General features: G+C 42.2%; 1 protein-coding gene across 2 annotated transcripts; it reads left to right on the top strand.

Moving 5' to 3' along the window:
- The first annotated feature begins 2,152 nt into the window (after nucleotides 1–2,152).
- ssb (small RNA binding exonuclease protection factor La) lies at nucleotides 2,153–11,085 on the top strand. 2 transcript variants are annotated; one of them, XM_026998776.2, is made up of 13 exons: nucleotides 2,153–2,244; nucleotides 2,851–2,909; nucleotides 2,989–3,092; nucleotides 3,189–3,363; nucleotides 3,571–3,678; nucleotides 3,852–3,955; nucleotides 4,061–4,132; nucleotides 4,478–4,520; nucleotides 5,454–5,591; nucleotides 5,780–5,978; nucleotides 6,859–6,876; nucleotides 9,765–9,896; nucleotides 10,030–11,085. In XM_026998776.2, exons 2-13 carry the CDS (start codon nucleotides 2,853–2,855, stop codon nucleotides 10,119–10,121), a joined length of 1,242 nt encoding a protein of 413 aa, XP_026854577.1. In that variant the 5' UTR covers nucleotides 2,153–2,244; nucleotides 2,851–2,852; the 3' UTR covers nucleotides 10,122–11,085. The 2 variants fall into 2 exon arrangements, with proteins under 2 accessions (XP_026854577.1, XP_026854578.1); XM_026998777.2 differs by lacking the exon at nucleotides 6,859–6,876.
- The last annotated feature ends 2,740 nt before the right edge of the window (nucleotides 11,086–13,825 follow it).

Below are 13,825 nucleotides of genomic sequence, written 5' to 3' on the forward strand. Positions count from 1 at the left end.
GGGTAACTTGTCTGTATAGTATTGGTTCCTTTGATCAATTGCTACCAGGTTGAAAACTACTGTATATTAATCAGAATTTTTGATCATTTTTAATCAAGTGTTATGTAAATGTTTAATTGTCTGAACATTTGTTAAAACCCATTGTGATCTGCTGTGGATGTATACTAAAAAAACTGTTTTAAAACTGTTCATCTACTATTTTATCTATGTGTATATTTGACTGCCTGCACCAGTAAGTGGTAATCTCAGGGATTAAGATATTCATGAAACCACTGAATTAGGACAAATTTAATTGATGTTCAAATGAATTAAGCATTTTGGTTATTTATAATCCTCTATTTACCAATGTTACTGTAATATTAATTTGTAAACTAATTGCACTATGCAATAAAATTACTGTAGCTCAATCATTTAAAGTCACACTGGTGGTGTGTGTTTATTGAGTGGATGGAAAGGTGGAGTTAAATGTTTAGCCTACATGAATTTCAGTACTTTGGTATTTATCATTCTGATATGATGCTGAACTGTGAATCACGGAGGGTACGTCTGTTTTTGCCTGAAGTATTTCTGATATTTGAGTCAGATCAGATAACTGGGTGGGTGGGTGCCTGGGCACCCAGTACGATAGTACCGAATACATGCCATAGTAGTGTGTATAAAACAGGAACCAGTCAACACAGGAATTATAATTTACCATGGATTGAAGAGAATGGTGAATTTATGGATATCTTCCAGTTGTATTTCTTTGTCCCTGTCTGTTATGCTAGTCAAATGAAATGCTAGTCAAGTGTCATTAGTGGCTATAGGTGTGATATTATCCTCTGAAACAAAACATGCTATAGAATCATGCCTGAATGATGAGCACCTGGATTAAATATTTTGTAGTCATATAAAATGACCTAACTTTGATCTAGTTTACAATCAATTATCTTTTTTTCATCACGCAGATCCAGTTGCATGATCACAATCAGTCTGGCTGCGAACCGGTATATTCAATAGAAACAGCCCTCATAGCAGAGATGGAGAAGCTTCATGCTACCAAACTGTCATCTGTCTTGATGTTTCTGGACTTGACACAGTAAACCACAACGTTCTCCTCTGTTCTCTCCAGCCTTGGTGTGACTGGCTCTGCATGGAAATGGTTTCAGTCCTATCTGGAGGGACTGTCCTATTATATACTGGCAGTTTGTGTACTGAAAACTGAAACAGCAGTTAGAGTTCCTTCTTCAGATGTGCAAGCAAAGTGCTTCTGAATTAGTAGTAGGAGGAGCCAGTTATATGAAACAGTAGATGTTTAACTCATAACATTTAATTCCATGGGGTTTAAAAGTTCCAAGAGCATATGAGTTATTCTTATTTGTTTCATATTTGTTATACATCTACAATGATTTACAGAATTAAATTTACAAAAAAAAAAAAAAAAAAACCATGAATGTGCTTTGTAATCAGTTCAGATTTGCATGTTGTGTTATTGCAGGAAAACAATATGAAAAATGAAGTGAAATGTGAACACATGGAGTATATATTATAAATGTAATTGAATATAATTAAAGGTATGAAAATGTGAATTTTAGCGCATGTAAAGTGTGTGCAGTGACATCAAATTACCATTAATCACTTAGTAAAGTGAAGAAAATTGGTGCTTATCACTGTAAAATTAAAATCACTATTAAAACAACATAAAAACAGCAATTATTTTCTAAAAGAAAACAACAGCATGGCCATTCAAAAAATTCAAAGTAAAGAGCATTTCAGTATTTTAATATTTGACATTTAACTAAGAAATACCAAATAGATGCACATGTGTTAATATAGATTACTTTGAGACAGGAATAAAAATTACTGACTGATTAGCTAAATGTCATTAAAATAGGGAAATATTATTTAAACCTTCAAAAATAATGTGGTTTTCATTATATTGTATTTGTAGTTTTCTTTTATGTTTATTTAAAAATACCGGAAAAAGGCTACATCAAATCATGTTCAGCGTAAACTCAGTACATGTATACATTGTAGTTTGCAGGACTACATACGTTTTAGCAGGTGAAATGGGTACTTTTAACTTTGAAGCGCTTTTGTAGTCCTCGCATTAAAAATAATTACAAAGAACACACAGTCCCATAATTCATTGTTTCATCCATAGAACGAAGTTTCTAACGCGTGAGGCCGTAGAGGTTCTTGGGTAAGATCGGTCTCCCGACGTTAGAGAACAGTTCACGAGTCTACAGCTTACAAGACGTAAAGGTGAGTTATTTTGCTGAATTACTGAAATATATTTTAATTAAGCTCTATTTTGTTTTTCTTTGTTTGTTTTCTTATGTCGAGGGTATCCCGAGCAGTTTTGGAGTGTTTGCAGACAGCCAGCTGTGTGCGCTTTACTTAGCGATAGCTAGGTTAGCTAACGCGTGTCACAGTTCGACAGGTTGTGCAGTCTTATTTTTACAACATACAGTGTTTGGATATTCGTAGTGAAAGCAAATTTGATGTTCTGCCACCCACGTTACAGGCTGGCTGGCTGGCTGGCTTGCTAGCTAGCTAGCTAGCTAACTAACGCTTGCTAACGTGGTTTTAAAGTTTCACTAACAGCAAGCATGTTGGTGCACGTGTGAGCTAGCTAGCTGTGTTACCGGCCTTTTCTCCGCAGTGTTAGGGTTAGTTAACAAATCCATTACAGAACTCATACTTTTTATGCGTTTCTGTGAATTTATCTGAACAAGAGGGTGAAGTTAATGATGTCAGTTAATCTGGTAGGAAATCCGCTGGTTAGCTGGTGTTCTGGCTCCTGCGCAGTTGACAGCCTACTAACATTTATTCATCGTGTAAATATTGACCTTTTTGCTTCGCTATTAGTCATGGCTGAAGAACATGAAATCTCTCCACTGGAAAAGAAGGTGGCAGAACAGATTGAGGTGAGAATCGCCACCTCAGTTCTTTGTGTGTTTTAAAATGTAGTATTTGTCTAATATTTGTTCTGCACTATTTTTCCAGTATTATTTTGGAGACCACAACCTTCCTCGAGACCGCTTCCTGAAGGAGCAGATGCAGCTTGATGATGGCTGGGTTTCCCTTGAAACAATGCTCAAATTTAACAGGTAAGGAAAGCTGAGATTCAGGAAGTTTTTGTGATAACAGACCTCACTGGTGCCTGTTTGGCCATGTGTACCTCTCACACCAGTTTGCTTATGCAGGCTGAAGAGTTTGACCACAGATGCCACAGTTATTGTCAAGTCACTGCAGAAATCTAAAACTGGTCTGCTGGAGATCAGTGAGGACCAAAACAAAATCCGACGGTGCTTGACCAAACCTCTCCCAGAGCTCAACGATGAGTACAGGGATGCCGTCAAACACAGGTCTATATACATGGTGGGTTACGCTGAGTGACTGACTGGCAGCATAATAGTTCAACATAATAGCTCAAGTCTGTTTTTGTCTCTCTGCACCTTCCTCTATTTAAAACAATCAGGAGTATGACTCAGTAAAAGGATGTTTAGCTCTAAAACATTGCTGTCATTCAGTGCCACCTCATGCTTACTGTTGTGGATGTTCTGGAAAATTCTCTTGGCTCCACAGAAAGGGTTCCCCTTGGATACCACACTGGATGAGGTGAAGGAATGGCTGGCTGAGAAAGGAGCAGTGGAGAACATTCACATGCGCAAAGGCCCCCAGAAGACTTTTAAAGTAAATTAGCCAATACTGCCCCTCCTCATTTTACCTCTGAAATGGTCAGTAATTTGCTTTAAAGTATATGGAGTGACTGCGCATTGATTGTGATGCATTTGTAATGTGTTGTGGTGATTTGGGGCGGGGGGGGTCGTCAGTGGTGTTGAAGCTCTTTGTCGTGTTCTCTGTAGGGCTCCATCTTTGCTGTCTTGAACTCTGAAGATGCAGCCAAGGCCTTTGTCATGAGAGATGATGTCAAACAGTTCAAAGGAAATGACATGCTGGTTCTGATGAGGTATGTAACACACAGTACCGGTCAGGTGTGTAACACAGACGCAGTACAGCATGAACGTCTGGCCTCCTCTGACTCAGATCTTGTTAACCTTTGACCTCTGTGCAGAGAGGACTATTCTGCTAAGAAAGCAGAAGAGAAGAAGCAGTGTCGTGTGCAATCCAAAGCAAAAGCAAAGAGGTACACATGTGCTCACACTCAAGACGCGCACACGCACACCTATGCGCGCGCGCACACCCCTACATGTACACACACACGCACATGTGCGTGCACGCTCACATGCACGCAACCATGCAGTGGTTCATCTGTGAACTCACTCACACCAATAAAACTGCAGATCAGAATGGGCTGCACTTACATATGGGCTCCTGGCCAGAACTAGTTCTGTGCCTGGTCATGTACAATGTGATTTGTAGCATGTGCACATTCACATGTGATGTGATTGAAATGGCACAGTTAAAACCGCCCATTCTCTGTAATTGGTGTTTTTTTTTTACTAATATTCAGTCTTTCTTTGTATTTAAGTGAAAAAGAAGAGAATCTGAGACAGTCTGAAGCAGAAGAGATGGTGAGTGTCATTAAGTGTGACTTTACACAGGTTAGGATGTCACACGTCCCGTCCTAAACCATTAGTTTAACCCAGGGCCGAGCCTATCCAGTTCTTTCATAATGACCCTCTACGAACCCACTACCTCACAATCTCTTCACAGGGTTATCAGGTAGGTGCCTCCCTTTGTCTGTCTGTGTTTCACTGAATTAAGCCCACGACGCCTCCAGAAGGCTCAACACCGAGGTTTAGAATCCCAGATCCACCCCCCTCCAAGCTCACCTTTTAAACTAACCACATCTAAAACCTCTAATGTAAAACTTCAGATTGGCTTTCCTGTTAACCAAGGCCGTATCAAGACCCACTGACACCGTTAATACATACTTAGTGACACTGGGGCTGTCTGGCTCTGCCATTCCAGACATGACAGACCTGATGACAGTCCACTGACCTGCCCACTGCTCCACGTACCTGAGACACTGAACCCCTCAGCCATTCCACCTTTACAATACCCTTCCCAACTAGCCTGTGCTCTCCATGTTCAGACACTGACTAGTCTTCAAACCTTCCCTTGGCTTACGGCCTCTAAAACCAGATTCCACAAGCAACAATGTGGCCGACTTTGCTACAGATCCCTTAGCGCCCGTCTCGTCCAGTCTTATGCACTTATGTGTCCTCTCACCTCAGCTACAAACTGTACTTCAGTTTCTCACTTTCAAAAGCTTCGCCTACTGCAACCTCAAGTGGAATTAACTCTATAAAATGAACTCTACACTCACTTCCAGAGTACAACACCATGTCTGCTCTCAGCATAGTTGAACCTTGTAGTTAAGAGAATGCAGATCACACGTGTGGGTTTTTATTTGTTAGTTATTATCTATGGGTGTCTTTCTTTGATTACGAAGCCTGGTGTCTGACCCTGGTTGTATGATCTCAGTGCTGTTGTGTTTTTAGAAAGCTCTGGTGGACCAAAGAGGCTGCGTGTTGAAGTTCTCTGGTGAGCTGGGTCAGACCTCTCGAGAGGATTTCCACAGTCTCTTCTCTGAGCATGCTCAGATAAAATGGATCAACTTTATCCGAGGAGCACAAGAGGTGAGCTCAGCTGTGCACGATCTCGACAGCCTTGCTGATGGTCTGACATGTTAATATCTTTAAAGAAGTTTAACTAAAAGTATCCCTAAGAATATTCATCTGAGCAATCTTGGCTGTATATTCAGAGCCCACTGTACATGTCTGGAGAGTACAGGGTTGCTTAACCTGACTACCTGCCCTAACCTCAGGGGACCATACTGTTCCGCTCGAGTGCTGAAGAAGCCCTGCAGAAGGCCCGGGAGGCTGGCGGAGGCACTGAGCTGAAGGTGAATGACCGGGAGGTTCAATGGGAGGTGCTGGAGGGAGACGCAGAGATGGAGATGTTGAAGAAAATCATCGAGAGCCAGCAGGAGTCCCTCAACAAAAACAAATTCAAAGGAGGGAAAGGTACATCGTTGAACTGCTCGCTCAGTACATCTGCCTCTGTTTTGCTGCTTAATTGCTTTGATGCACTGGTGCGGATCTGGCATCAGTGTAGTAAGGCAAAGTTTGCGTTATTTAAATCTATGATTGTCCGTCTTGTAGTAGTTCAAAACATTTTAGACGTGTTTGAGTACATTTCTCATCGTTGCACAAAAATTATTTTGAAATTTAAAGGCACAGTAGGTAATTTTGTAGACACCAGTGAGTGTAATCTAGTTTGACACAATCCCAGTTCACACTTTCAGCCCTCATTCTACAGCCACTCCCCCACAAACACAGGAGCGCACGCTGCATGCAGCTGGACACCTCCCCAAGCGAGTAGCATAGGGGAGGGTTTTCAACGCTGTGTCCAACTACCTCATATTTCATTCACAATGTCATCATTATAGGTTATCGTCATTAACTTTATAATGGATGCAAATAACAAACATGGCTATTGTTAGTGCGCACACCTGTCACCCTAGCATGTTCATATTGGGGAAATGGAGTTCGGTGTAGTAACTTACTGCTGGCTGGCGTGTGGTAACATTGGATATCAGGCAAAGCTAAAACATTAACATAGCCAAAGTTTGTTTTAACAGCTGCAGTAACTAGATATCTAGCTTTGATGAACAGGAATTTTCTATTTGGTTCATAACATCGTTGTGGGTTGTGTTTGTTTTTGTTTTTATGAAAGCTTTGTTGAATTATTGTTATGGCTATGTTCTATTATTATGAGTGGTGGTGGTTGTTTCCTCTGGTTTTGTCACCATTCCACATCAACGTTCCCTCCGTTTTACCTCTTTCTTTATTTAACCCTTTTTTTTGTTGCCTTTTTCTACTTCTGTCTTCTTTCTTTGTTTAGCAGTCTATGCTGTTACAGGTCTGTGTAACTTTCTCTGCTGTTCTTGTGCAACTAGCTTGCTAGCTGTCAGTGAAATGCGTAGTGCTATGTGAAGGACTCCGTTTAGTGAGTACACATGAAGCGGGTGGAGTTAGGGGTTGTAGGTACATGGTTAGGGTCAGGGGAACATCAGTTCACAGTTTGAACAGAGAAGTTTGTTCACACTGCAGTTCTATAACTGGATTATATTATTGTTACTGTTCAGATTACTCCCATTTATACGGACTGACAATCTACTTGAATGGGGAAGAGAACACGCAACAGCTCCAAAAGCAGATTTGCAACCACTGATAAAACTTGACAAAAATGGCATGGCATAAATAATTTGTCTTTAGCTCAGGTTACACACACGAAAAACAAAGGGCCCTTTTTCCACATCTCAACACATGACTCTTTACTAGGACTGGGATTCCTGTAATTCAGCCACCATATTAAGTCGTACTAAAGAGCCCATTTAGATTTCAACCAGTGAACTGTCTCCTCCTCCAATGTTTTTTGACCTAAATTCAGCAGTTTTATCCTTTTTAATTACTTGCTTTCCATTTTCTTATCAGAGCTTGTCATATTTTGCATCCAAAACGTTTGCCACTTGATGCAGCCGAATGTTTGGGGAGGGGGAAACACTTCACAAGATGAAGTGATGAAATTAGTCATGCAGAAAATTAGAAAATGACTGCTGCTTGTGAACAGGAACAGTTACTAAGCAGTTACCATAGTGATCATGACTTTATTGTACGGAGTTCTTCCTCATTTGTGCCATTAATGCTTCATTTACGGCATTTGGCAGACGCTCTTATCCAGAGCGACTTACAAAAGTGCTTTGTCATTTCCTCATAGAATACATCCTAGAACAGTAGGTTAGAGTCCAATATACCAATGATCTAGAATACTGTACAAATACAGAGATCAATACTGATGACGAAGTGCAAAATACATAAGATTTATAACAGACAACAATCAGTGCAGTAAACAATAAGTAGTAGAGCAGGAGCAGGGTCAGTGGTCATTTAAATATTCCACAAACATATGGGTCTTCAGTCTACGTTTGAATACTGCAAGTGACTCTGCTGTCTGGACAGCAAGCGGAAGTTCGTTCCACCCTCTAGGAGCCAGGACAGAGAATAGTCTTGATGCTTGTCTTCCATGAGACTTGAAGCATGGCATTTCAAGCTGAGCTGTACCTGAGGTTGGAAGAACTCAAGGTACAGATCGGGCTTTGACCATTGACCTCATGTATGGAGGGGCTGGTCCATTTTTGGCTTTGTAGGCGAACATCAAGGTTTTAAATCTGATGCGTGCAACTACTGGAAGCCATTGAAGGGAGAGCAGTAGTGGAGTAACGTTCAGAATGCAACAGTATGACTAGTCTTCAATCTTCTGAACTTTACACAACTTGTAGAGTCCTGATGGCTCTTGGAGGAAGACCAGAAAGTAGAGAGTTGCAGTAGTCAAGATTACCAGGCTGCACAAGTAGCTGGGTAAATTCCTGCGAGAGAAAGGGCCGTATCCTTGGTATGTCACAAAGAGGAAACCTGCAAGGCCTGGTCAGATTAGAAACGTGAGTTGAGAGCGACAACTGGCTGTCCAAAGTTCTGCCAGACTACGAGCAGCTTCATATGGTGATACCCCGGGAGTTCTCAAAAGAAATGGTGAGGTAATGGTACATCAGTGCATCAAACTAATATACAGACACACTCCATTTAATATACACTGTCTAAGAAACATTTAAGGATAAAGGAACATACCTCAAAGTCCAGCTCTTCACGAAAATATATATTTACACTGCGGGTTTAACATAATACTACTTATTATTATACACCAACAGAGTGCCAGGGAAGACTAGTTTAGTTTTATCATCAGAGCAACTGTCGTGCCGGAGTTTATCGTCTTTCATCCTTTCCTTTGGGTCCTTTGTTGGGGTACTTGCTGAGAAATTAACCCTTACTTTCAGAACATGTTCATGTAAACATTTGGTGTGATGTTATTGCTTCACAGTTATAACCCAAGATGCATGTAATGCTGTTTCACTCGATGCATTGTGCTGCCCTCTAGTGTACATCAATTACCTGCTTGGTATAGTAGTAGCACTAAGGAGAGCCACAGACCTTTAAAAAAAAAAATTTAAAAATTAATATAACGGTGTCATGATACAGACCTTTTTGTAAATATAACACAATGTGATCAACACTTGGTCAGTTTGCCTTAGTGGTACATCTGTAAACCAGTCTAAGAGGTGAGTGAGCTGTCCAGCTTTTCCCTTTTAGAGAATGTCCCGCTCCCCCCTGCTGAAATCAAGGCTTTGATTGGTTCTGCTACCAATTCTGAGTCTCGGTTCACGTTTGTAGGTCAGTCTTCTAGGGGGTTAAGGAGAGTAGATGTTTCTTTTCCAGAGAAAACCAGTTTCGTCAGGGTTTGGGGGGGGGGGGTATGTCCCAGTAAAGTAGGCGGGACAAATTCTTAATAACCCTTTGTGGTTCCAGTGGCTTTGCACTGGTTGACTCGCACATAATTTGAACAGAATTGTAAATTTTTACATTGAGCTTTTTGCTTGGGTTTAGTAGTACATCCAGCTCAACACTGCCAGTGTAATGCGTGCTCACGATCGGCAAGTACTCATCACTCACATGAGTATGTCGTGGGTGTATACTCATCACTCACATATAAGGTACTTCTAAAGTTTCTATTTGGACATAAAGGCACAAAAGTGACTACCAGCTGCTGGATTTCCCTGAAGTGTTGGAGGACTCACACAAGCACAGATGTGACTCCTACTTCATGTGTCTGATGGGACGTTACGGATGAACATAATCTGATATTGGTGCTACCCTGCTTTAATTGCCTTTCTGTTTGTTTATTGGTGGTTGTAGGTGGTCATAAGGGTCGCGGGCGAGGGCGTGGTGGCCGCAGGGACCGTGGTGGGAGAGACCAGTTGCGCTTCCAGGGCAAGAAAACCAAGTTCGACAGTGATGATGAGGAAGCTGGTGAGAGTGTTGATGCAGGTGAGGAGGAGATGGCCTCTCTGTTACTCACTTTTTTCCAAATCCAATTTCCACATTTTTTTTTTTCATTCTGTACATGATTTTTTGTGTTCTAATTACCAGCCATTGTTTGTTTTTTCCCTTGCTGTCGCAGAACCTGCTGCATCAAAGAAACGAGCCCTGGACTCGAACGGGACGGACACCGATGGGCCGGCCCCAAAGCAGGCAAAGGAGGAGACCTGCTAGACTCCCATAGACCCCCGGCCTCCTCCTCTACTGTAAATAATCCTAAAACACGCAGAGAGCTCAGACGCTACCTCTGCCCCACACTGACCGCTCGCCTGAACCCTACCAGGACAGCCTGTGTAAAGAACGTCATGGGGGGGGATATCCTCTGGAACAGGACCAGTGACTCTCACTCCTCCCATGTGAACAGACTGCTCAGTAGTTATTGAATCCCTTGTTTAAACCAGTGTGTTTTAATTCCAGTGTATATTTTGTGTTTTCATGCATATCAGCTTCACCCATCAGTTTCAGCATCTTGGAGAGGCCAAGGTCTGTTCCACCTTGGTCAGACTAGGGGGAGGAGTCAAGGCCTGCTTCTGCCTGTGAGGTCAGGCCAGGGGGAGGAGCCAATCTCAAAATGTGCATGTGGTTAATTGTGTGCTGTGTCTGACCTGAAAAATCCATGAATATGTAGTCAAGGATAAAGTTTTATTTTTCTTAAAAAGATAAATGTTACTTAGCAAGGTGCATCAGTTCAGATTCAGAGGCCTTTTACATTTTGGTTTTGGGTCAATATAAAGTGATTGTGTTGGCTGTTTTGTCTCACTACTGTGATGTTCTACAGTCATGGTTTGGCTCAGGTGAAGGATATGAATTATTTTTTGATTGTTTAGCTCCTCCCCCACCATTGCGCAGTACCATTTTAATTCAGTTGGGTTTACATGAAGTTCGCTGAGGATTTCGACACAAGGCCACTCTGATTTTCTTTTCTGCAATGATTTCATATGTGACTGAATTTAGATCGTTGTTTCATACTTTCAATAAATTTTTTTTTTTAAAGGGATGTCTTGAAGTTTTGACAAGTTGCTGAAACTGCACCGGGGCAGTTTGGCAGTGAGCATATCTGCACGCGCACGCGCGGTCTGTCCAGTAGATGGCGACGTTGACTTGTTGCCTGAGTTACAAATTAAATGCCATAAAGTCACGTTGTGTGGACGAGTCCTCTGTGTGTGTTCGTGTGTGTGTGTTCTCTCTACACTGGACTGGTTTATTAAGAGCTTGTGTACCCGGAAGGTCTGGCAGTCTGCGCATGTCCGTGTTTTAGCTCCCACACTCAGTTTCCAAAAATGAATCTTCCCTTTGTTACATTTCTGCTTAAATTAACTTTGCTAACACTTCAAACTGTAGCCCATTGCAACTTTTCCCAAGATGAAAATGTATAAATTTTCATATAGGGGGTTAACTGAGGGTTAACTTTTATTTATTCGGATTTAAATAACTATTTGTTAGGCTGGATTTGTTCTCCCGAGTATTGATTTCTGTCGGACATTATTGCCCCGACCTCCGCTAACGGCCAAACGGGAGGGAGTGCCCGCTTCGTAGCTCGTGTCTGTCCTGCTCGTTAGCTCTGAGTGGGTGGACGTGACGGAGCCGGTGAGCGCGGCGTGATCGGGGTTAACTTTCTGTACCCAAGAGTGCTTTAGCTTGAACTGTGCGCGGGGGAAGGGAAACATATCCTCAGTGGACGGTCGCGGAGAGAACCTCTGCGCGTGACTGATCTCTTTTAGATAGGTTCACGAGTTTACAAAAAGCGCGGAAGAGACGATCACAGCAGCAGCAAGCCAGACCGGCGACTCTCCAGGCTCTCCGTCAGCGAGCGGGGCGCACGTGAGACGCACGTGGCACAGCTGCCCGTGGAAGCGCGCGTTCCAATCCTCAGTACCTGTCACGTCACCAAACTGACGTCAGACGTTTTTGCATTTGCAGGTTCTGACAGTTCTTCACTGAGCACTTACTTCTTCTCATAATCAAATGCTACATTTTTTAGAGTTGAAGATTTTATCTTTCTCTAAATAACTTTGACAACACTTATGTAACGACATGCATTTGATTAAGGGAGAGTAGAGGTAAGATCTGAACAGGTAAGAGACTGTTTACTTTTTTGTCTGTTACCTCCATGACAAGAAAGCAGGTACAGTCATCTATTTATATCTGCTTACCAATAACACTAGAGAAAATGTAGTTTAAATTTGTAGGGTGTCTTGATAGGCCCTTGTGTGCTGGTAGTTGTGGGTCTCAGTACAGACACTTAATAGTGCTTAAGATGCTGAGTAAACGTTAACCCCCTCCCTGTGTAGTAGAGTTAGTCTAAAAAGGGTAGCATAAGCAGGCAGATGCTGCATCCTATTTTAGACATCGCAGAAACCCAGCAGACTGCAGAATGAGAGGATGTGCCAAGCATCTTACTTTAACCTTTTTTACCTGTCAATGCTGATTAAATGATTGGTGAATTGGGGTAAAAAGTAGATTCCAGATTTCAGATCCAACTGACTTCAAGATTTTGCTAAATTTCAAAGATGATTTTCCTGTGGAATAACAGAATATTTAAACATAACTGACTGACACATAGTACATCACCTATCAAAACTGTTTCTGTCCTCTAACTCACTGTGAGCGTCACACTAATCAGTACAAGTTACTTCTTTCTGTACAGCAGGCCAGGAGTTTTCTTCTGAAGTTAATTTTCAGGATAGTATTGTATGTGTGTGTTTCTGTTTGGGTAGATGGGTGTTTGTGTGTGTGTGTGTGTGTGGGTGGGTGGGTGTGTGTGTTTTGGTAGATGGGTGTGTGTGTGTGTGTGTGTGTGTGTGTGTTTGGGTGGATTTGGGGGGGGGGTACCTGCGCTGGCATGTAACTGGATGAATAGCCACCCAGCTTCTCAGAGCTAAGCAGAATGGCCTCACCTCCAGGTCCCGCACATCCAGGTCCTGCACCTCCAGGTCCCGCACATCCAGGTCCTAGTGCAATCATCCGCTCTGAATTTTCCCATACTGTCAGTTTTGCCTCCTAAACTCAGATGAGATGAATACTGGGAGTGTGGTTAGATGGATGGATGTGTGTGTGAATACTGGGAGTAAGGTTAGATGGATGTGTATGTGTGTGTGTGTGTGTGTGTGTGTGTGTGTGTGTGTGAGACTACTGGGCATGTGGTTAGATGGATGAGGGAGCAGTGTGGATGAAAACAGCCACATTATTAATGGCCACAGATGAGCAGAAATATTCCTGTTATCTGTAGGCCATAATCGTAATAACTACAATGGAGCGATGTTTAGTTGGAATAAACAAAGACATTTGTCAAACATGTGAGCAACAGGGTGCTGAGAAGTTCTTACTGTCACAGCTTTGTGTGTGTGTGTGTGTGTGTGTGTGTGTGCACTGTATGTTTGTATCCATGTGATGCAGGTTTAAATGAAGATGTTTGTGTGTGTGTGTCTGTGTGTGTTTGCTGTATGCTTGTATCCATGAGATGCAGGTTTAAACGAAGATGTTCTTTGTGGTTCAAAATGGTTTTCCCTCTGCCTTCTGATTCGTATTCTATCGATCTTGCTGTCTTTTCACTTTTATTCTCTCTCTTTCTCTCTCTCTCTCACACACACAATTTAGATGGAACATACAAGACTACTCAACAAACACCCAAAATTTCAGTCAGTCAGACAGACATGAAGGTAGAATCACACTCTCACACATGCACGCGCACACACACACACACACACACAGGCACACTCAGTATTGCTCTCTTATTTCAGATGGACTGTTTCTATGACAACCTGACTGTGGCCTGCAAAAGAGAGGAGAGGGGAGGAGCGACTCAGGATCAGTGGACTGTGGAGAGAGAGGAGAGACAAAGACAGAAATAGAGAAGGAAAGAAGTACAGAGGAAGAGA

This window comes from Electrophorus electricus, chromosome 3, assembly GCF_013358815.1.
Source record: "Electrophorus electricus isolate fEleEle1 chromosome 3, fEleEle1.pri, whole genome shotgun sequence".
Classification (NCBI taxonomy): Eukaryota; Metazoa; Chordata; class Actinopteri; order Gymnotiformes; family Gymnotidae; genus Electrophorus; species Electrophorus electricus.

Bases quoted from the DNA above. Each gene is read 5' to 3' on its own strand.
- ssb (XM_026998776.2), top strand. From the start codon at position 2,853: ATGGCTGAAGAACATGAAATCTCTCCACTGGAAAAGAAGGTGGCAGAA. The intron at 4,521-5,453 runs GTGAGTGTCATT...TTGTGTTTTTAG, and splicing joins AGTCTGAAGCAGAAGAGATG to AAAGCTCTGGTGGACCAAAG. The intron at 5,592-5,779 runs GTGAGCTCAGCT...CCCTAACCTCAG, and splicing joins TTATCCGAGGAGCACAAGAG to GGGACCATACTGTTCCGCTC.